The 24,556-nt window shown below is 37.6% G+C and overlaps 1 protein-coding gene across 6 annotated transcripts in view; it reads left to right on the forward strand.

The window, feature by feature from the left end:
- The window catches only part of agap3 (ArfGAP with GTPase domain, ankyrin repeat and PH domain 3), a 141,198-nt gene that overhangs the window by 77,509 nt on the left and 39,133 nt on the right, over positions 1–24,556 (forward strand). For 4 of the 6 annotated variants that reach the window (XM_044133359.1, XM_044133361.1, XM_044133357.1 and 1 more), the window contains exons 5-11: positions 2,053–2,194; positions 2,366–2,500; positions 3,607–3,734; positions 3,962–4,117; positions 8,919–9,002; positions 14,626–14,730; positions 16,882–17,053. In XM_044133359.1, coding sequence (XP_043989294.1) covers positions 2,053–2,194; positions 2,366–2,500; positions 3,607–3,734; positions 3,962–4,117; positions 8,919–9,002; positions 14,626–14,730; positions 16,882–17,053 — 922 coding nt within the window. The other 2 variants (XM_044133360.1, XM_044133362.1) reach the window with 2 other exon arrangements.

A 24,556-nucleotide genomic window follows, 5' to 3' on the forward strand; every position in this document is an offset into this window, starting at 1 on the left:
ACAGACCGAATGCTGGGCTTGAGGTGGCTGAACGAGCTAAGATTTATGTTGGTAGTGACAAACAGTACAGGAGCAAATAAATACCAGTATTTGTTCTTGTCATCTGCCTGAGAAGTATTGAAGTCATGTCATCATATGAATGTAATAATTTTAGTTTTAAGGTGAGTTGTGTTTTTGTTGTTTTTTTACATTGTATTTTCCCTTTGTGCTATGCAATAAACTGCTATGTTGAAAATATCTGACATGCGCCTTAACAAAGGGTTTCTTTACATTTTCTGAGGCTAAAGTGAACAAGAATTTTCAAATGATTTGCTATTAAATCACAAAAAAAAACATTCACAGATCAACATCAAACTTAATTGAGTCATACATATGACAATGTCAAACCTCCAATCAGGAAAACACCATGAACTATGTTTTATTTCTGGTTTTAAGCAGCAATTGACACTTAATCAGAAAAAGCTCGGATTTCTACTTGTGCACTGCATCTTAAGATAAAGGAATAGATATGAGTTTGGCTCAGTTTTTAGCTGCCTGTGTACCAATAATTAGTGGCATAATTAAAGGCCTCCATCATGTTCCCACTCTGAGTTGTGACTCAAAGGCTTGATGTGCCACTGGAGAAATCCTTGCAAATGTGAAGGCCAAATGAAGTAAATTCAGGGAGAGGGTGTGTTATTGGATTGTTACTGTTTCTCATACTCTGCTGAATAATATTGGATACAGTAATACTGTTTGTAGATGAGCAGTTTATTCTCATATTTACAGGAGGATTTCTTAGCTATTTAGTCATAAACTATGCAGATAGTATGAATAAATATAATAACATTTTGCTACATTTGTTATAGTGGGAATGTAAAAACCATTCAGCTTTTGTAGTGGCTTTATAATCACTGTGCCATTGAATTTATAAATGTCTGTTACAATACTACCCCCTTGTGTTGGAGTTTATGAACTGCACTAACAAGATAAAATGGAACATCCAAACTGCAAATGTTGAGAATAGGCAATTGGCTCCTGACAGTTTTCTTTGTGTTGGCTACTGGCACACTTTTGTGTTTTGGGTCATTTAACAAATTTTAAAGATAACCTGAATAAGTATATAAGTACAAAATGCAGTTTTTAAATAATGAATTCATTTATTGAGGAAAACAAACTGTCCAAATCAACCTAACCCTATGTGAAAAAGCAGTTTATTTAATTTAATACCTGGGTGTCCCGCCCATGGTGACGACAGCTGCTATCAACCGTTTGCTGTACTGGTTGGTTTTTTTGCTGTTTTATTTTTTATTTTTTTACTGCGCTGTGGAGGCTCACTCTTTGTTTTAATTTGGGTTCTATGGAGAGTTTTCAAGGACTTAGGTGTGAACTTTGAGTAGACCATTACAAAAATGAATTATTATGTTCTTTTTAGGGTTTTTTCTGATGGATGACTTTTTCCCTTTCTTATTGTTGAATCACAAAAAAAAACTGGCTAATTGCGACATGTGAGGCCCTCAGTGCTTTAGATGTGTTTCTGGTTTTTGTGGTCAGATGGAGTAGTAATTTTGGTAGGCCGGCTAGTCCTGGAAATATTTTCCACTGTTTCGTGTTGTCTCCATTTGTGGATATTTTCTCTCTCTGTGGTTAACTAGACTTGAAAAGCGTTAGAAATGCCTTAGTAACTGTTTCCAGATTGTTATGTCAGTGACTTAGTTTCTCGTCTGCTTTTGAATTCCTTTAGATCAACACATAACGCATTGCTTTGTGAGATCTTTTTCCCTACTACGTGTTGTCAGAAAGGTTGTTTATTGTTGCCTTTTAATGATTTGATAATCTCATGGAGTAAAAAGCAAACACAGAAAAATCTTCTAAAAAATATTTTTTTTAAACTTGCATCATGCCATTAATCTTTGAATAAGTCAGTTCTCAGTCTTTTTCACTACAACTACAAGAAACCACAGTTGCATTAAATCATACTTGTTCCGTAAGTCAATTTTGTGCTAATAATGTGTAAACCTTTGATAGGTGGCTCATAACACACACAATGCTTGGTCTCTGCCTTGTTCTCAGTTTGCTGCCTGGGTGGATGCAGTGGTTTTCGTCTTTAGCCTGGAGGATGAGATCAGCTTTCAGACAGTCTACAATTACTTCTTGCGCCTATCCAGCTACAGAAACACAGCTGAGGTGCCAATGGTCCTCGTTGGAACACAAGGTGTCTGTCGTACATCTATCATGAATACACACACATTTTACATAACATTCTAGTATAAATAAATTGCTTTCCAGAAAATACTGTATGTTTCTAGTCTAGTTGCAAACACTTATCTTGATGTCTTTCTTTGGATTTTTATTTATTTATTTTATTTTTATTTTTTTTTGTTAGATGCAATCAGTGCAGCCAATCCCAGAGTGATTGATGACTCTCGGGCCAGAAAGCTGTCTAACGATCTGAAACGCTGCACATACTACGAGACTTGCTCCACCTATGGTCTGAATGTGGAGAGAGTCTTCCAGGATGGTAAGAGGGAATATTTAAGGATCATATGCATTTTTATATGTTTTGTTTACAATTAAAGGTTTGTGTTGAGGTTTTTGCACTAAAGGTTTTTATGTATATTTTATACAATGTGAGTTAATTTATTTTCAACTTGTATTTTACAAAATAGTATTTTATAAAAGTGTAAGGACTGTGATTATTAATTATGGAATCAAAATACTCAAAGCAATGTGGGACTGTAAACAGGTAATTCTGAATTATTTAGAAGTGTCTCATGAAGAATCTTGGAACTCTGATGTCTCCCAAAATTGAGTTTCAAATTAATAAGACTTCCATTTGGAAACCCGGCTGCCTCGACTGTGGAACTTTTTTTATTTCTTTCTAAACCTGGAGCTCGTTTGAAGGTCTGCCATCCTTTCAGGAAACATCTGAGAGGGTAGCTTGCCTTTCACTGCACATTTCAGTGTCAATTGATGCGTTTTTGCGTTGCATAGTCATGCTGTCTTCTCTCTCTGCCTTAATTGCCTCCTGAAGTCCAATTTGATGTAATTAAACAAGTGCCTGGTGACTGGAGAAGTCACTCTGAATAACCGTTGCCTTCTCTACGCATTTGCGAAGCTACAGCAGGCGGTCAGGCGTTGTGATCCCAGCTGTCGATGCAGCTTCAGATCATCTCTTTCCTTCCCTCAATGCTAATTCATGTCACGCAGCCGCGAGCGTTGCCTTTTCTCCTCCTCCTCCTGCTCCCCAACCCACCCGGTCATGTGTGCTGTGAATTAAATAATGGCTTTCACAGGCTACAGAACAAGTTGAGTTGTTCACATGGTTCCCATTGTCTCATTTGGCCAGCATTAGGTTACTTTTTCTGAAAATAGTTACTTTTGTTCACAGACGTGCCTGAGCAAAAATTATACAAGAGGGATAGGAAATGTGGGTTATTGGAATTATCGTCTTTTAAAGAAAAAAACAATTGTCTTTTTTATTTATGCATTCACAAGCCTAAAGTCCTTACCCGAGATCTCATCTGTGTATTTTTCAATGAAACTGTAACAATATATCAGAACACACACACATTTTCATGCTTATACTGTGTCACCAGTCAACAGAGCTGTTCTTTCCCTCACTAGTTGCCCAGAAGGTTGTGGCCATGAGGAAAAAGCAGCAGCTGTCTATTGGTCCGTGCAAATCTCTCCCTAACTCTCCGAGTCACTCTTCAGTGCCAGCTGCATCCATCCCCTCTGTTCACCTTAACCAGGTAAGCCCACAACAGCCTGATGCACATCTGATGTTCAATATGTGATAATATTAAGAACATTTAACTTTCTACTCATGACTGCTTGTTTTTAGGTGTCTGAACAGATGTTCTTATCACGTCCCCCCAAACTGACCTTCTATTCCTTTTTCTTTGCGATCCCTCTCTCTTTTCCACCCTGATCTTCTCTGATGCTGCTGGTTCCTCTTAATCTCTCTCACTCCCAATAGGCAGCCAATGGTGGGGGTGCGTTCAGCGACTACTCCTCCTCTGTTCCTTCCACCCCCAGCATAAGTCAGCGGGAGATGCGCATTGAGACCATCGCTGCCTCCAACACGCCCACGCCCATCCGCAAGCAGTCGAAGCGGCGCTCCAATATTTTCACAGTAAGTATGCGACAGCTGATGCAAAGCAACACCCACTCACACTACTAGAGGGCACGGCGCCAAGCACACATTTTTTTCTTTTATTCCACCAGAGGGAGACAGGTTGCTCAAAATGCATTCAAAGCCAGCACTGCTGCCTACGAGTCAGGCAAAGACAGCATCTTGTTCAAACTGCACAATGGGCTAAGGAGTAAAAGACTTTGAAGATTTCATATTAAACCCCCAAAATGGGCCAAAAACTTAGCTTTGAAGCAAATATCAAAGATAAGCACTGTGGAAATAAACATCCATTCTTGTACCTTTTTTTTTTCCTTTTCTAATTGGATGTAGTGAGTGGATTAAGTTTCTCATCTCACCAATAGAAACTGGGCTCTTTACATCATCAAAACATTTGAACTGGCCTTGTTAATTTTTGCTTTACTATTTTCTTCAGCACAGATCCTATTGCACGAAGCAAAATGAAAAATTCAAGTCAACCTATTTTACACATTGCTAATGAGGCAAATCTGCAACCTCCAACTGCCCACCGTCAGACAGAAAAGTTCTTGCACAATTTGGATGGCTCGTGAATACTGACCCCAATTGATTCTGATCGCCAAGAAATACGACACCAGTCTCCCGATCCTTGTCTGCTTGCTATTTATCCCATGTCCTGTCATATTTGCCTTTTGCTCTAACCTGTAGCATTTGTGTGCACTAACCACTACTGTTTCCTTGGCTTTAGCCTCTTTCCTTTTTTTCATTCTTTCTTCCTTTCCTTCATCCTACCTTTCCTTATTACTACTTTTCATTCTTTCTTTCTTCCTTCCACTCTATGCTTCTTTCTTTTGTTCTTTCTTTCTCTCTTTTTATCTTCCTTTCTGTCTGTCTTTCGTCCTGTTTCCTGTTGCCCTCCCTCCTTTTTGCTGCTAACTTTTCCAATCTTGCATAGTCAGATCTTTGTTTCTGCTGGCTCAAGAAGGTCTGCAGAAGACAAAATCCTTCAATAAATGCAAAACAACTGTGCAGAGATTTTTTTAGTGCCTGAAGTGCCATCTAACATTTACCTTAGGTTTTACAATGTTAATTTGTTTTCTTCTGCAGAACTTTGCCAGCATTATAAGAAAAAGATCAGGCTAAGCGAGATTTACCTTCCGCAATTTCTTCTTGCACATCAACTCTTTTCCTTCACCTCTGCATTCTGGCTCTCATGCTCTTTCTTTTCTCTTTGTAGCTAACTCCCCCTCTAACCTCCCTATCTATCCCACCCCTTCTGTCTGTATCTTTCCTTCTATCTTGATCCTCTCACCCCAGCTGCTTTGGGAGCCGCAGGTTTATGCGGCCTCCGAGCAGTACAGGCTGGTGCTAGCTCCCCTTGTTGTCTCCCTTCCACCCCTGCTAGGTAGTGACTAACCATGTCCACCAGAGAAATGAGCCTCTCCCCGTCCGCGTCATGGAGATGCCGAAGCACGCCACCTACCCAGTGTGGGTGCCCGAGTGGCAGGCCGAGCGGGAGTTTCAGCTCATGACCTTCTGAGGAGCTGCAAGCCAAGGGTGGGAGGAGGGAGGGTGAGGGAAAGGAGGAGGATGCAACGTTACGAGGGCATTGTCAACATTTCTTCATTGAAGCTGGAAGATTGAGATGGGCTCACTAGACGGAAGACTTGAAGTGTGAAAACATTCTGGCATTTTGCAAAATAACACAAAGAGAAAATGTTTCATCAACACAAGTGTTAAGGATCTTACTTTCTTAGCTTTGCCCTATCAAAAACGTAAAAAAAAAAACAAATCTCCTTATGCTACAAGTACTACACCAGTTCACCAAGTGAAAGAGAGACTGAAGAATAACAATCATGCTTTAATTTATGGTGATTTTAGAGGTTTCATGTATAAGCAATTGAATATACAAAGTATGCCTTAATGTCATTGGTAGATAAACTCATACAGCCATTAAATGGAAAGTCCAGTCCTTTTATTACCCAGACATGAAGAATGACACTTTCATGGCACTGGCATTGGGACTCTTGAAATGTAAAACCCCAAATGTGATGTGCATTTTTCTAAACTTAATTATATGTGAGAGAACAATACATGCACCTGAATTTGGCTCCCATTCATAAAAAAGGCCCTCCTTCTCAATTGTATAAATGTTTGAGTGTTAAAAGTTGGCAATTAAGACTCAAACCATTCCATCAGAAGATCTTTTCACCTTGTCTTCTCACCACTGCCCTCACAAATCAGTTTCACAAGCCATAAACCATTTCAAGCCAATCTTTTGACCATAACCACCCTCGGCCACTAGGTGTCAGCGCAGCAAACATTATTCCTTCCTAGTGCTTCCATGGTCAATAACTCCAAACTCTCTGTTTTCTGTCAACTTGTCTGTGGTTCTGCTGTGGTCTTCAGATTGTCCGTCCCTATTTGTGTTGAAAAGCACACTGTTAGAAATTTAAACAAATATGATGCCATTTTTTTATACTAAACTTCATTGCTGCACCATTCATTTGCATTAATCTATTAATGTTTGCCTCTCAGTGTTGCTCCATTTCACATTTTTGTTCTTTAATTTCTTGCTGGATCTTCACGTATGAGACCAAACATGAACAAAAATAACAAAAAAACAAACAAATAACCATTTGACACTGTTTTTTAATATTTGCAGATTTGTGCTTCTGTTTCCAACCTTTCTTCAACAAAAAGGGCTTTCCAACTCCTTCCGAATTAGAAGAGCATGATGGGTAAAAATAAAGAGTCCCCCTGCTTTGCCAAACCTGATAGAGAGGAGATTATTGGGTGAGGACTTACAGCTTGTTGCTGCTTTACCCTAAGTGCTTTAACACATTTAGGGTAATGCACGTGGAAATCCATAGGACTTTGCGTCAAAAAGCTGCCTAAAAATCGAGTCCAGTGGAGTTTCTGAGTGCGCTTTAAAAGTAGACTCTCAAATATCACCGAGTGAGACAGACTGTAGGGACTCTTCTGGAAATGCCCCGTCCAACTTTCTTGCTCCGCTCCGCCTCTTTGCTCTCATTCAGACATATCCCATACAATAAACACACTGTACAGTCAAGTCACTCTTGGAACTGTTATCCAGCCACCAAAAGGACACGACCATTTCCTTATATGACATCACACGGCCTTTTTTCCAGAAATGCGGACTCAAGAACTAGAGGTGCCAAGTTGTTTTTTTTTTTTTATTCTTTTCTTTCTCTTTTGTTCTTCTTTTGTTTGTTCTGTTTCTATTTCATTTGTTCATGTTTTTTCCAGGGCATATTCAAGTATTGAAATCAGTGGAAAAATGTGGTGTAAATGTATCATGCAGAGGTGTTTTTTTAGATTAGAGAAGCTTGGGTGAACATTTTATGAAGGCCTTCATAAAGGTTAGCACAGTCTGTCAGGGTTGGGAGGTATATTACAGAGAAATTATGCTGAGAGTTGCTAACATATGAAACTGGGTTGCACCGACTTGTATGAATGTAGTTAAACATCATGTTGTTTTTCCCTTTATTTATTCGAATATCTATTTTTTTTTCATCTTTAAGTACCTGGGTTTTTTTTCATTATCGGTTTTGGTTTGGTACAGAGATTATGAACTCTCGCATAATCACTTTTCTACCATAAAGAAGGGATTTGACGAAAAATATAGACTGCTGTATATCTTGTATTGTATTTTATTTACAATGCTACTCTATAAAAAGGTACATACGTATAAGGAATATATGAAACAATGCCTTTTATTGTCCATCCTATATTTTGTGGGAACTGCAATGTTTGGCTCAATCTGTTGAATATTTTGAAGTGAATTTGTGACTTGCTTTGTATGGTGTCTGTATAGAAGCTAAAAACAAGTCATCATGAACAAAAAAAAATAAAATCTTGGAAAAAAAAAATCTGAACCTCAGAGTTGGTTTACTTGAACTCAGATTCTACCTCTTCTCCATTGGTGACTGGACATCTCTCATGTTTTGAGTGAGACCATACACACTCATTCTGTTTGTCCTTATGTGTACCTCATCTCTTTATTTGTGTTGGGATGGGAGGGGAATTATAAGGTTGTTGATTTTCTCATGTGATAACCCTTTTTCTAACTGCCCTTTTCCCTTCAACAGGATCTACCATACTTTTTTTTATACTGATTAACTCTGAAATCAATTGTTTGAACATGCAAAATGACTTCTGTCCTAACAGATTTTACAGGTTGGAGGAACTTTTTGCACCAAAGCCTTACTTTATAATAACATTTTTCCCTTCTCTCCTTGGTATATAAAAACATATTCATTGTGAAAGCCCTTATGAATGAATCTTCTCTGGGTAGCACGGCAGTGGGTCGGCAGGTCCACTAAGGACCCACTCATGGTGTGAATCAAAGGAAAGGATCCACGAAGGGTTTCAGGGCTGAGTCATGACTCAATGTTTGGTTGTCTCCTCTGTGTTGAGATGTGTCAAGTGTGGTCTTGTTTTGGTCTCTTATTATTATATATATTTTTTTTGTTTTTATCTTGCACGTTGATGTTCCTGCTGTATGTTCTGCTGGTCTGCTTGTGTGTTCTTTTGGAGCTTCTTTTTGAGACTTTTTATTTTTGCAACGCTGAGTTTCCCCACAAAAACTGCAGAAATGCAAAAAAAAAAAAAAAAAATACAAACAAAAGAAACATGCTCCCTCACCTCACCCTTCCCGCCCTCTGACCCACAGCCTATCTGTGTCACCCACACGCACTCCCAACATACAAGAAACACTTCATCCACTTCCCCACGGCTCCCAGTCTGCCTTTTATTCAGTGTGTCGCTTCACTTACTGACTGACTCTCTTGTTCTCTTGCAGTCACGGAAAGGCAGTGAGCAAGCAAAGAACGTTGACAGTAAAACAGACAGCATAGGCAGTGGAAGGGCCATACCTATCAAACAGGTGAGCAGTTTTACTGGTCTTTGACTTCATTTCCCATAATTCCCTAGGTAAGTATGAATCCTTGATTGTCTCAACAGAAGCTGTTTATTTTAACTGATGTGATGATTATAACAACTAGACATGATGTCAGGCTGTCACCACTAGATGGCCACACAAAGCAAAAAATATAGTGACATCTGTTTATAGCACAAGTTTCTGCTGCTAGATTAGTCCCATTAGTTTACTTTTTTTTTTGACATGTTGCAGAATTACTTTCCTGGAACCACAATGACTTTATTTATGATAAATATTTATGACTTAAGTAAAACTCGCATATTTCTCACATTCGTGTTTAGAATCTAGATCATTTTAGAGCAAATTAGAAAACTTGTTTCTAGCCAAAGTTAATGACAAACGTTTACTTTGTGTTCCAAACCACTATTTATAAATTTAACTTGCAGCCACAAAAATCTGTAAATATTTTGGTTTTTTCTATATATTTCTTTGCTTCACACACTCAATCAACCTATAAACTAATCTTTGATTGTTGAGCCCATTTTAAGTTAAAACAAGCCAACATTAAAAACACTAAAAATAATCAAAATTGTTAAAAATAGACAAAAGAAATATTTATTCATCTGTTATCTAGAAATCCAACAGAAATGTATACAACATTTGGCTAAATTCAGGTTTCTTAATTTAATTTTAATAATTTTGCCCTTTTTATAGTTTAAAAACTTTTTTGTCTATATTTCTTTTATATATATATTTATATATATGATAAAGTGGAAAGGCTTTTGTAACGATTCTGAAGTGTTTATTAAGCCACTAGATGGCGACACAGAATAACAAAAAGTGAGACAGAATCTTCTATTTGTATAAATTATGCAGTTTAGCTAAAGAGATGCTTATCGATTTATTAGCTAAAAAACCACTCTTAGCTTTTTTATATTTATTTCCCATTGGACTGTTGTGACTTCCATAAACTTGCAACTTCAGGTTGAGACTTGTTTATATTTAACAACTGTAAGCAATTTTATTTGTAAGCAGTTTTATTTGTATTCAGAACCACTGTTATTAAATTATCAATATTACAGCCACAAACGCAATAAATGTGGCATAAATTCTTTTAATTTTTGTAAATTCCATTAACTATGGAATCACAGGATTCTCTAAATCTTGTGAATAAACTTTGGTTTCAGTTATTGCAACTTCAATTTAACAAATTGCAATAATAACAAAAGATAATAATTCAAATGAATATTGTTTTGGTCACCTCTAATTCAATATTACAATATTGATCAAAATTGACACATAGTCAGGCTGGACATTTGTAATTGGATATGAATTTAATTAAACAATAAAGAGTACACAAACACAATATTTGTGTTATTTCTATACTTGCTCTAAAAATTTGCCGATTAAGTCATGCAACATGACATACAAAGGAAGCAAAGCAAAGTGGCAAACATAAATATTTTCTACAAAAACACCACTTTTTTAACATTTTCTATCAAGAAACTTTAACATAACTGAATTTTTGGTTTCCTTCAAATTTAATAATTTTATTTAATTAGTTTGTCTTATTAATTCCCTTATTATATTTTTAATGGGCATACATGTTGCAATTTTGAAGTAGTGAACAAGGTCCAACTTATTTGTGAAGGTATACAACGGTAACCTGAGCAGAAGTAAAGGACACTTTGATTAGTAATCACTCGTGATTATATGAGGGCCTTTCAAAACGGGTCAGTAGCCCTGTATTATCCTCTTTACCTGCAGATGATAGAGGATAATGTCCTTCTCTTTTTGAGCCAGACCTCCTCATTCCCTTTGGAAGAAAATTGCCAAGGCTTCTTTCCAGGAGAAATAATAGCAGATTGAGGCTTTGAAAGCCGCCGCACTCAATCAGAAACATCTTTTTGTATTTATTACAGATACCAAATCTGTTCAATGACAAATCTGTGGTGGTGAGGGTAAATTTTTCTCATCACGGATAAAACATCTTAAAAATGCAGAGAAAGTGTTACACTTATTTTATATTAAAGTGTTGATTTAAATCAATTTTAACTTATTCAGGCTTAAAAATAAGAAAATGATTTCACAAAGGAGAAAAGACAGAATCTTTCACTGGTGAACACCTTTGAAGCATTACATTTCCATCTGGTATTGGTAAAACTCACCTTTTGATAAATCAGTTGAATTTACGTTTGAATTTAGTTTTCAAGTTGAATTGATTACTCTTCTTTGTATGACCTACTATAAACGTTGTCTATTATATTTAACACATATTCCACAACTAGTTTCCGTGATATGGCAAGTTTTGGCATGACAACCTCACACTCAGCTTCTTTATCTAGAAAGGGTTTCTTTTTCTGTTTTTACCTTTTGGTGATGGGAACAGTTTGGCTCCATTCTGATCACCAGACCGGTCGAATGCACAATCAGGAAGATCAAAGCATCAATGTGAGCTTAATTGCCAGTGCCCCCTCACCCCATCAGACCAAATTACAGCACACCCCTCTGCTCCTCCTCCCAGTGTATGAAATGTGAGCATAGATAACAATGTAGTCACTGCTGAGGAGCCTCTATCAGTGGCATTCTTGCTCACAGGACTCCCTCTGTACCCTCCTCCCCAGCCCAACACACACTTATTTCACCCCTCTCCTGGTGTGTCAAATAGAGCCAACATATCAGTTAGCCACGTTGGCAGAATGCAGCTTTTCTCCTGCTCGTCCAACTAAAGGAGAGAATCAGGCTGTCTTTTCTGTGTTGAGCTGACAACTGTGTGGACACAGGGAGCACATCTGATGCTGTTTTGGAAATGTCCTACACACTTGTGTACACACTCGGGTTTTTGCATTTGTATAAATTTGAAGGAGAAATACTCTAGACACACATAAAGCTATTTAAAATTGAGCTAATGCATTTTTCCCAAAATGGCCTCTGGGCATTAGTTTTATCTATTGCCAATAACCACCAAGTCATAGATTAATTTTATCTTAAGTGCATCTCAGTAATTAAGAATTTATTTCAGTTATTCAATTAAAATGTGCAACCCAGAACAGATTATCACACACAGTGACATACTTAGGCAAGTTATTTAGAAAATACAATTAGAATATTACATAAGACCAATAAAGAACAACATATTTAAGAAAGAAATGTTGGGCCGCTGCTTAAATCAGTCCAGTTTAGCAATCAGCCTGCGACTTGACTGCGGTGTAGTGAAAGCCCTGGTTGCTTCAACAGCAGTCTTCATTTCATCTGCGTTGTCTGGTCCAGATCATTTAAGATGCTGACATTTTCTCTAGTCCAACAGAAACTCCTCAAAGGGCTTTGATTTTAAGCCCGTCAAAGCTGCTGCTACTTCAGCTGCTTTTGCATTTTTCCTTCCTCAATTTTCCACTCAATTTTCAATTCATTTGAACAGGTCAGCAATATTCCCAATAATTTTCTAATTTACAAATTGATGATAGTATAGCATTTCTGTTTTCTTATGTAATCCAATTTTGTGAGCTTCAAAAGGCAGACTTTTCAAGTAAATAATTGTTACACTTGAAACATTTTACTGTGACATTAATCTATGCAATTTTCAGTTGTTGAACTGAAAAACTGAAATACTTTTGAATGATAGCTTCATTTGTTTAACCCCACCTGTATTTCTTATAGAAAAACAGAAAAGCTGATATTCACACAATTCTCTCACCTTTATCGATCCACATCACAGCTTTGACAAATAATATCAAGCTTTGGTCTGATTGGATGTATAGATTTGTGTATGCCCCAGTAAGGCCACAAGATGAGCAACATATTTGCTTGTAAAACATGCATTATGAAGTTGCTGGAGGCCATTTGACTGGATCATTTACCCTGTATGATTAGAGAGCCATTTAAAAAGTGTTTACTGTTATTTTATTGATTGAATGGAGAAGAGCTTCAGCAGTCAGCAACTTATTGATCAAAGGACATAATATTTCTTCCTAAAAAAAAATCCCTAAAGTATCAGTTCTTATTAAACAGAGAGCCACGGATACTGAAGAATTCTGCATTATATTTGACATAATTGCAATAGTGTTTTTTTTCTTCATTTGGAGCTTTTTGAATTGTAAATGGATCAATTTTTCTTAACAAGGACAATACATTTGTATGACTTTAACTGCCATAATATATGAATATATTTAACTGTTTAACTCTTCACTAATTACCCATATTAATATGCCACAATATAATACTATTGCTCCAAATGTTTTATCATAGCTGGTAGAAATGTCTGTATTGTTTTATTTGAATATTTTACAATATTTTACATATTTGAAGTACTGCTTTATTGCTCATGTTTCCATCAAGGTTTGCTTAGCATATCTTTAAAATTAATATCTGAATTTTTTTAAACCATAAAAAAAAAGATGACGCTTAACAATTTTAAATGTAAAATCATCACAATTGTGTGATTTATTTTATTTTATTTTTTTATTATTAGTTCATCCAAAGGAATTAGTTCATTCTGAAAGAATCAACAACCCTCCTGACCCCCATCCATAAATCCTCTGGTGACTGGATGTTTACTTTTGTTTTTCTCCATTAAAATATAATTATTTTACAAATAATACTCTTTTTGCTCTAGAACAGTGTTCACAAATTTGTCTGCTTTGTAGCTTTTCAGCAGTATTCTGGTTGGAAAATAGAAATGTTGATTGAAAATTAACAAAAACAGTGATTGGACCCAAAGTTTTTACACTTTGGTCCCAGCACACATGACAGTCATCAGAACTGGCCTCCCCCTCTCAGATGAGTCAGGGTTCAGATTAGGATGATTGTCGGCAAACAGCCTGGTGCCCAGGTCATCGAGGGTCGCCTCTTCCTGATGTGTTAATCAGGATTAAAGGCCACAGAATGGAACTGACTTGCAAAAACACTACATCCTTCCTCCCCCTCCTTACCTCTCACACACACACTCACATGGGTGAGGGCTGTAAAAGCACAAACACTGCCCCGCTTAATCCTCTAATTAAGCGGGCCCCTCCTCACTATTTAACCCCGGAGAGCCTCCTGGCCCTTGCACTCAGCAGCGTTTGGTCACCTCCTGCAGAGGAACTGCATTGTTTACCAGTGGATTTACTCTGCAGATAAGGAAACCATCTAAGGCCCTAAAATGCCCCGAAAGCTAAAGTAGAAAAGAATAAGGGGTGAGTGGCCTTTGAAGAGGAAAGATCACACTCTTTAATCCCAGGATTTTGGGGTCTTCAAGAGTTCAACTTATTATGTGTATGAATGAGAGGAGGAGGCTTGGCAAATTGGATTGTCTCTTTTTGATCTAATCTTTGAGCCAATAAAACTTTGCAAGGTCAAAATATTTGTACCTATCACCAGTCAGAGTGTATCAGAACAGGAACAAACAGGTGATTATTTTCTATAATTTTGTATGTTTTGATGTACATTTGTTTCCAATTAACCTGTTCAGTTGCCATTTCACTTTTTTCCCTTTGCCAACAAAGATAATTATTCAGATAAGCACCATAGCAAATCTGTAACCACAATAATAAAACAGCTTTATGGTATTTAACATCCATAATGGCTGATATCATCAAACATGCTGCTTTTGGAAGAGCATATGCTCACCGTGGTGCGCTCTCTCTTACAGGGAATCCTTCTGAAGCGAAGTGGCAAATCCCTCAACAAGGAGTGGAAAAAGAAATATGTCACACTGTGCGATAATGGCGTCCTCACTTACCACCCCAGTTTACATGTGAGTTACAAACTCCTCCTCTCCTTCCCTTCTGCATTTCTGTTTCCTTTGTATATTATGGTTGTGTTACTCTGCTATATGTTATCCTCAAGTGACTTTATCAACTTTAGTATAGTATACTACATTGCTATAGTGTATGGATTACAGCCATATGCAAATTTTAAAGTGGCCTACAATAGTATTCAGCGCCCTTAGAACATTTCACATGTTGTCATACATCTGCAAACTTCAATGTATTTTATTGGAATTTCATGTGACAGAGTAACATAACTTAGATAGATAAATAGTTGTGAAGTGGACTGAAAATGACCCTTTACTTGGATATTTTCTGCGAGTCTAACTTGTCAGTGTTTTCAACTCGCTTTCCTACAATACTCCCAAAATAAAATCTAAAAAAAAAAAAAAAAAGACTCCCTGCAGGTGCCTTTGCATAAAGTTGCTAGAGTTACATTCCAAGACTTCCAGCAGTCGTTGCAGCAAAAAGTGGTTCTGTTGAATATTAGTTCAGAGGGAATGCAGATGCATGCTAAAGTTTTCAGATTTTCTGTCATGATGTTTATAAAAACAAAAATTTTACAACTTTGCATGACTTCTTGTTGATCACAAAAATACCAATTCAAGACATAGATGTGTTGTAATGGGACAATGTGGAAAAGTTCAAAGGGCCTGAACAGTTTAGGCAAGACATCGTATAAAGTAGGTATGTTTGATAACCTTTTGACTCTAAAGTTAGCATAAAAACAGGGTGTGTTTTACAGTCAACTTAGCTTTTCCTGCGCTGCCCATCCATGTTACTGGCTAATGGAGACATGCCTCGCCCGGACTCCACGCTGGCTTTTATTTATAATGGTTCTCACTGCATGGCAGCAGAGCCTGACCAGCCTCCTACATCCATCTTTGTCAGAATCCCGCTGGGCCGCTAATACCTCTTAAACACTTGGCTGGCAGCAGACAGCTTAGGAGACCTGTGCTGCGTTTAGAGATGCCCCCCTCCAAATTCCCCTCCCATCAACCTGTGATTCCTCCAGTCCTGCGATTGAAGTGTTTAGATCATTTGGCCCCATCAAATGAAAGATACAGGCAGCATTTTGTGTCTAATGAGACAGCCCAAACTTCCAAAACCAGTCCAGCAGTTAGACGTGAACCGTGTGTGTGGCCTTGTTCCTCTGACAGTATGTTAGTGGTTTAATTTACAGGCAGTTAAAGCGGAGCAGTGCCGGGCTACGCTGATGTATGTAATTGACTGAACAGGCTATCTCTTGATCATTACAGCTATTACAGGTCACCGGGGCAATCTATGAATCTATGAATCTGTTGACTTACAGGAGAAGGTGAAATAAGGCAGACAGTTACATTAACAGGGTAACAGCTCCAACTCATTCTGAGCAGCGGAGCAGAGAAGGAGTGGGAAAAGGAAAAAAGGAGGGAGGCAGCCAGAGAGTGGAAGAGGGGAACCTTTAATTTCGCAGTCAGCCAAGCCATCTACACAATCACCTTCTGTTAATTCTATCAGCTACATCAATTAAATTGTTTGTAGAAACTAATTGAATGTGGCTTAATCACACATCTTAATAGCTTTGCACGCTTCGATCTGGCTGTTAATTCCAGCAATAAAATGAAATGAGAGCGCTCACTGGGTAATTAGCGAGGAGGCTTGGGAAAGAAATGAGTGCTTTATGACACGGTAATAAAGCAGAGGAGCCGTTGGGGGGACGGCAAAGGCCGAGCTCGCCTCTATCTGGGGTTTTTTTTCTGCTGAGCCTGATGATTTTCACCTTGGCTTCCCACATTTGGGAAGTAGTCACTTTAAAACAAATCAAATGGGCAAATTGAAAAAAAAAAAGAGACCCGAGACAGTCTGCATTCATTAAGCCCAACATCTTGCTATTTAGAGGAACAGCGTAGGCACAGGTGATGTATAATGGCTTTACAATCATTTTTCCACCATCACACAACCTTAGTGGAGGGTCTAAGGTGGGTTGTGAATAATGGAGATGGAAAGAGAATAGTCTTTTAAGTTGTTTTTCTTCTGTAATTCTTGGATTCCTCTCAGTGGCCCACTGTGTGTAGTTAGTCAGGTATCTCATCGAAGAATGTCATCTTATTCCTGTTCGTTTTTTTTTGTTTGTTTTTTTTTTTTAATGTCCGTAGGACTACATGCAGAATGTGCATGGAAAAGAGATTGATTTGCTGAGGACAACAGTGAAGGTACCAGGGAAGCGACCACCCAGAGCAGTGGCCACTGTGGCGCCAAGCGCGAGTCCCAAAACCAACGGACTAACGAAGGATCGCAGCGCACTGCAACTTGGTATTGGAAACACAGGTCAGAGGCCCTGCTGAATTACAAATCTAAATGACAGACTATTTTATATAACTTTATTAATTTAACAGTTGATATCTAGGATATCTGCCAACTAGAATTATTTAACCGGTAAAAACTGCCTAAAACCCTTACAAATTATATTTTAAACAGGGAAATTCTAAATTTAACAAAATTATTCCTATGACCTCGGAAATATTTTCTGTTGTTAAATAATTAAATAAAATAGATAATGGTTTCTACAAATGTTTTGTAGACAATACATTCAAGACACATTCTGAGCCCATTAAATTAGAAAGAAAGAAACGTCTGCTTCTTTGTGGAAAAACATGGCAGCGCACACCTGTGTTGGCTCTCAGCACTTGACTTGGTGTTACCGTGGTAAGGTTTTTATACACCTTTTCAAACTCTAACACCTGAGTTAGGTGTAATAATATGGCAGGCATTATTAATGGTCTTCTCCTTACCTGTGTAACCTTCTTGTTTACATCTTCTCTCTGTTACACCTGCAGTATTGAAACACAAAACAGGTGTCCTTATCCAACTCACATCTTAGCCAGGTCATCATTAACTTTAGGTGCAAGTCAATGATTAAAAAAAGCATCGCTTAACAGTCTATAAAAATCATGGTTTGGTATGTTATTCTGTTTTAAAGTAAATGTGGCTGCAATGATATCAGCATGTTTAAAACCAATGTTTTGACAACAGAATTTAAGGTCTCACAAAAAGTGTGACATGGCAAATTTGAACTCAGACCTTCCAAAATTTGGGGACAAGACGAAAATTAGTGACGTAGATTTACAAATATAGACCCCTTGCATGTTATTGGTTACATAGGGAAATTTCGCGCATGCGGACAACGCTGAAGGGCAAAAAGACAATTCTTTTACATGTCATGCATAGCCGCACTGCCGCCGTAGAATAATTCCATTACCTCAATCAAACTTGGACATGTACATATTATTAATTTCATGCTGTGCTCCACAACAAATGGAGAAACCGTTAAAGTACATCTCAAACCCGCTACTTTCTCGCTGTCTGTATCAGCGCAGGTACGCGTAGGCTCATTGCCATAGATACTAACAACAACGCCACAAAAAAAAAAAAAACACAACAACAAACACTCAAATATTTCACACACAAAAAGCAGAAAATTTTGTCTGTTGCAGTAGTATGGTTTTAGGCTTGATGCTTATTTTGCAATTATTAATAAGTGGTTGCTGTAGTAAGAGGAGAAAACTGTAAATATATTGCTGCACTTGACTATATGGCTAGCTCGCTGTTACCGTCTCTTACTCTGAAGTCGTACAGTCACAATGTCTGGGATCATGAGCGCCCCTGCCATGAGTTGCTAATCTATGTTCATGATAGAAGTTACATTTCTCCTTTCGGTTATTGTAAAAATATTTAGTAAAACTTGTTTACGGACACACCACCTGCTACCAGAGAGCTGTCCAGTACAGAGGATCGTAATTATGAGTTTAATCACTTTAGGTTTTGTAACGGAATAACCGTGAATTAGCAGCGCTGCTAGCAGCTCGTTTCTCTGAAGAACTGACAGTAATGAAGAAAAGACTGAAGCTGGTCAGAGTTTTGAGCTGCCGTTTTGCGCCAACAGTGTAACAGCAGAACTACATATTAGCTTGGTGTGATGTGAATTTTATTTTTGTTTGAATTTACAAAATATTAAAGTTCATGATATGTGTCTTTATCATTATGTTTGGGCCAGCAATACATTTTTATAAGACACAATAAAATATCGGGGTTTATTTAGTCCACCAGAACCAGAACCTCGAGGTTCTCCGTTGCTGAGTGTAGCTGCAAATCAGCGGAGAAATTACTGCAGCTGCAGATTTCCACACCGTAAAACGGAGAATCTCCCGAGTCCCCACTGGACTGGAACCAAACCGAATCATACATTAACCTGTAATAGAGGGCAGCTTGCTACTGGAAAGTGTCGTAAGATGGCCTTGTGGAGTTCGGGTAACTGTTGTGCTGTTCGTAGCTGTAGTCTAATAATCCAACCAAGTTTAATTTGTGGCAGCAACAGGTGTGTTTTGAACATGCTTCCAAAACAAAAAGGCAGAGTTTGTGAGAAGCGGTAGTTTTCATCGCCTACCGACAGATAAAGAAACAAAAAGAATTTGGCTAAAAATTCTAAACTTGAAGAGAGAATCAAAAATGCTTTATGTGTGCTCGTTTCATTTTGTGGACAAAAAGCCACTGGAAGAAAACCCGCATCTGCATCCTAAGCAACTGAGTCAGTGAAGTAGCTACATATGCTAGTGCGGGCTAGGAATAAAGTGGATTAGAAATGCTGGTAAAGTGGCTGCTAAATTGGAGGACTAGCTGTCTTGCAATCAGGAGGTTGTGAGTTTGAATCCAGCTCCTTGCCACACTAAAGCTTGAGTTTCCTACCGAGCCTATTCATTGGTGTATGAATGTATCCATTTTAGGAGGGTGGATGAGTGAATGTGTGCTACAGAGTGCAGCCCATTTACCATTTTTCATTGTGAGAAATATTGAAGCTGTCCCAGTACCCTCTCACGTTAAGTGGCTATTGGTGACTATACTGAATCTGTTTCCTAATGTCAGTGAGTATGAGTGGTTATTTGACTGGTAATTTTTCTTATCTTTATACCCTATTTAAAAACTGACTGCTGGATGTTATATGATTACCATTATTAATCTGTTTAGTACTGTTCTTGGTAAGCGTTTCTGTGGTCTGTACATGGCTAAATATGTAGCCATTTAACATGTTGGATATGTGTGAAAGGGCCTGTCCTGTGCTTTCTAATTGATATGAAATTGATAAAGGGTCCACCTTTTTGCCTAGAAATTTGCAATAAATAAGCACACTCATTCTGCTGTTAGCTGTCTCCATTCAACACACTGTAACTTTAAATTACTGAACAGTAGTGTTCAGTTGTTCTTATAAAATTGAAACAGCCTGGTGTATTACAGTGGACCTATGATCTCTTTCAGTCACTGCCTCAAAGAAATCACATGTTCAATCACTAATGATAATCCAATTAGTCTTTTATTACTGAACTTACTTTATTCTGTGATAAATCATAGAAATTGCTCCCAACAGGTTAATTATCTGCATTGTGTAGGTTACATTGATGCAAATTAGTTATAATACTACTCTTCTCAGTAATGACTTAATGACCACATATGACATATCTATTAATTCTCTTGATTACTGAGAAGGGAATTAAAGCTTATTAAATGCTATGCCCATATTTAAGGAACGAAATAACAAAAAAGCATTTTTGTGAGTTAATGTGACACTGACCTGGTTACATGTCACCCTGGACTTTGCTTCCAGAGAGATGAAGCACCAGTGTCTCCAAGGATTCTGGCAGGCATATAGAAGTGAAAGCAGAGTTTGGGTGAAGGGCTAGAATTAAGAGTAATTAATACTAATTAGCGAAGGGAGCCCCGGAGGAAGGCGAGCTCCCTCATCAGCTGTGAAATAGGCAGTGTTTCTATCAATCAGGCTAAAGCTAACCTGCTGAGGTTTGATTCAGAGCCAAAGACAGGTCACTGGGCAAGATCTTACCAAACAGGTTACAGTTAAACATGACCAAATGCTGTCTTCCCTTACTGGGTTAATCAATCAAAAGCAGAAGATTTAAGAGTTTACAGAGCTCAGGACTTTAACTAAAGGTTGTTTAATCCCACAACCTGCTAACCTTGAGCTGTAGATTGAGGAGAGTCATGGAAAACAGGACAGGCAAGGAGAAACAGTATCAACTAGGATTTGTCTTTTCACTTTTTATGTTCTTTTTTTTTCAACCCAACTATGTTAATTTCCTTGGAAAGACTATCAATTTCTGCAGCAGGAAACAATGTGAGGGAGATTTGCCTTAATCTCCATTTAGGAAAAGAAAGGTTACAAATCACATCAGGTCTGTCTCTGGGTGGAGGACCCTCTTCTGATTATGCGATCGGGATTTTGATTTCATTAGACATGCAATTGATGAAGGGAACAAAGGGGTAATTTTTCATTCACAGCGTCTAAATCACAAGCCTTGTCTTTGCCTTTGGTAATTCATTCATTCCTTAGATCTAAAGACCTTTATAATCACTGGGAGAAGAGGGATAGCGACAGAGAGCAGGAGGGGCGGAGTGGATGGTGGAGATGGGAAGATGAAGAGGAAAGGTTGAGAAGACACCGAGTAAATGTGAGAACGCATGCGCCCGCAAGTTTGCTGGAGCGGCCAGGTTTAATTCCTCTGCTGGTTGCGGAGCGGAACCGTCTTAAATATGATCCTTGCTGTTAACACGCGTGCTGCCGTGTCACCGGCGACGGATATACTGTATCATAGTATTAATGGGCCCAGTCAGTTCTAATCAGTCCTGTGGGAGAAAGAGAGATGCTCACCTCCTGTGTTTTAACGTCTCCCGACTCTGATTCACCGTCTATATCTACTTTATAAAGTGCTTAAACAGACTGCTGCTGAGCAGATTACAACTGAATAATTTTGCCAAAATCCGGCCTATTGGAGGTGGTGCTATTTTTTGATTAAATTAATTATTTTACTGTTAATTAGTTGAAGTGTCAGTTTATTAATATATGCTGTCATCAGTTTAATTTATGGTTTCATGTTGTATTTTCCTTATTGTTCTAATAGACCTTTTTTTTTTTCTAGTGTAGGAATTTTGGTTAGGATTGTGATGATACACCTAGCACCCAAGACAGAATGATATCCTATATTAGATTCACGTGAACAATTTTGAGCAAAATCTGGGGAGAAACACTGAATTTCTTTTTGTTGTTTTCAGAATCTGTGTTGTTAACCACAGATTCACAACAAGTTGTTGAGCCTGTAATCAGTAGGCTGAGGTACCTCTGCCTATTAAGTTATCTGGCACTAATACAATAAAATAATCAAAAATTCATTTAATGCGATTTTTTTCAGCGCACTTCACTACAATTCAATTTTATTCTTTATGTTTCGGTTCAACTAAATTTGATTCAGGTCAATTCAGTGGCATTAGTGCAAGTTCAGACGATGGAAAGGATCATTTACAACTAAATGGGTATCATTTATTAACAGTATTTATTAGCAAAATTAAAAAGAAAATTGAATATTTCTTTTTACACATGTACAAATGCATTTTAAAGAATCTGAAGTCAGTGTAGAATATTACCTTGCAGCTTTGATGAGTCCCTGTACTGTGGTTGTCTATTGTATATTGAATAATGCTCATGGGACGCGGAAGCCAAATATTGCATTGTTAGTAGTTAATAGTTAGCATGTGTAACATTTCACGATTTTTCCAGATGTTTTAATTTCTTTTTTGTACATAGTTATCAAAACACTGCCACACAGAGGACTTAACAGCAATGGGGAGCTATGAGGTAAAATCTCCATTTCCAATGACGTAATAAGCTTTTAGGCTATTATTATCCCATTAATAAGCCTTTGAACATGAATAACTTTGAGCAATATTGTTATTTAATCAAGTCGCAACTTGATGTAATGAAAAATGTTTGTTGGCCAACTCTGTTTATTTTACGTTCATAGTCAGAGCTCCTATGTGGGATCCATATCGTACTCAAGTTGATAATTTTCTAGTTGCAAGTTGGAAAACCAGTTTGTTTTGGGTGAGCAATTAAAGCCTCTAACTATGCTTTGTGCTTTTAACAATAGCTAAGGAAATTTTAGTAAACCAGTAAGAAGCACTGCTAGGTATGAGCAAAGCAGTTGTTCATGATTATAGTAAGAAAACATTACGATATGTTTTCTTACTTTAAATACTAGCAACACAAAGAATGGTTAAAGTTGTTTTTCGGGCCTTGTTTTTAGTGTTGGATGCACAACTGTGAACACAAATGTTTTAAGTGGCTTGTGGTAGGACTAGCTGCCGCAGCAGAATGGGAAATGGAGGGGGGCGGGAATGCGGGCACTGATCGTGATGATGGCGGTGGATTACACCGCTGCAGATGATGTGTTGCCCGGCCCACATTAGCATGAATGCTTCATTATCTCACTTCTTGTACATAATGGCAACAACTCCACGGAGGGGTCAGGCCTCGTCATGGCTCATCAGCCCACTGACGGCCCAGCCTAAAGAGAAATGAGAAGCAAGGCAGAGCTGCTCCCCGCTAATCCATCGCCTCTACTTAACACCCCAGCCCCGGATAGCCTGCAGTAGACATTATATGGCTTTTGTTATCTCTTTATATGCATGACAATACAGTCCACAGTGGGATTTTGTAGTTTGAGGAGTTCATTAATGTTTGCAGAAAATGACTTAAAAGTATGTATCATTCGTATAAAAGAAGTTTGTTGCAATATTATCAACATAAATCTTAAAAGTGTTTGGAATTTTAAAAAGTAAAAGTAACGTTGACTAATTTCAAAACAAAATAATCAGATTTGTAGTAAAACTATTTCTCTGCAATCATCGTTATGATTAATCAATTAGTAATATGCCAATTTATTTCCAGGAAACCCTAAATGACAGAAAAAGCAAATTATATAAACTGTAAAGTTGTAATTCTCATTTTTTCTGTCAGAAACTGCCATGTAGTTGTATGCTATGATTGGATTTTCTGTTGTTAAAATCATAAGGTTAGTACATAAAAAATCCTGTCAGAATTTGTTTTTGTTTATTTTTTTTGTATTCAGATATATTAACAGAGCAGAACATTAATTTGCATTTTAGGTTCTGTAACTAATAGGTTAGTAGATCATCTTCTTTCCCAAAAGTGCATTTGCGTAAGTGGTATTTTAGAAAACATCAAATGTGTTCTTCATTTTAGACTGACAACCGTTGCATTTTGCCGTTATGTTTTAATCAGAATCATTGACAGTATACTTAAAATAAACAGAATAAAGTCCACATGAAGAATTATTACTATTATTATTACTAAATGTTACATTACCAAACTGTTGTGAATTTGAACCATCAGTGACTGGGATGACATAATCTTTGAAAAGGCACAGTTACCAATTAGCTTAGTTCATTTGTAAAATTAATTTGGCTTTATGTAGTTATACATTTACATTTATCCCGGGGATAACTGTTACAACCACTGACATGACCGTGCTGGTATGAAGTAATTTCCCTTGGACTTCAGTTTGATCATGGTCATTGTTGTTGGTGTAAAGAGCACTTCACTCAGACCTGGATGGAGCTGTGTGTGCATGTAGTTCTCCTTTAATGCCCCAAGCTGATTATTTCTGTGCTGTAATTACATTATCCTCCCCTTTATGCAGGAGTGGTCTCTGGGGACTAATGGATACAGCCATGTATAATTCATTAATCATTAGCATCCAATTTGACAATTAGACATGATTGTTGAATTTTAAGTATCAGTCAAAGTTGCTCTGTAGTTATCTAATGGTTTTTAAAAAGAATCTAACTTTACTTTCTTTTTGTTTAATTAAAATATGTCAAATTTTAATAGGCAAATTATTTCGTTTATAGCCAAAATGTCATATATTTACTTAGCAAATCTGGAAAGAAAATTATGTTACCGTGGCTTCT

This window comes from Gambusia affinis, linkage group LG12, assembly GCF_019740435.1.
Source record: "Gambusia affinis linkage group LG12, SWU_Gaff_1.0, whole genome shotgun sequence".
Classification (NCBI taxonomy): Eukaryota; Metazoa; Chordata; class Actinopteri; order Cyprinodontiformes; family Poeciliidae; genus Gambusia; species Gambusia affinis.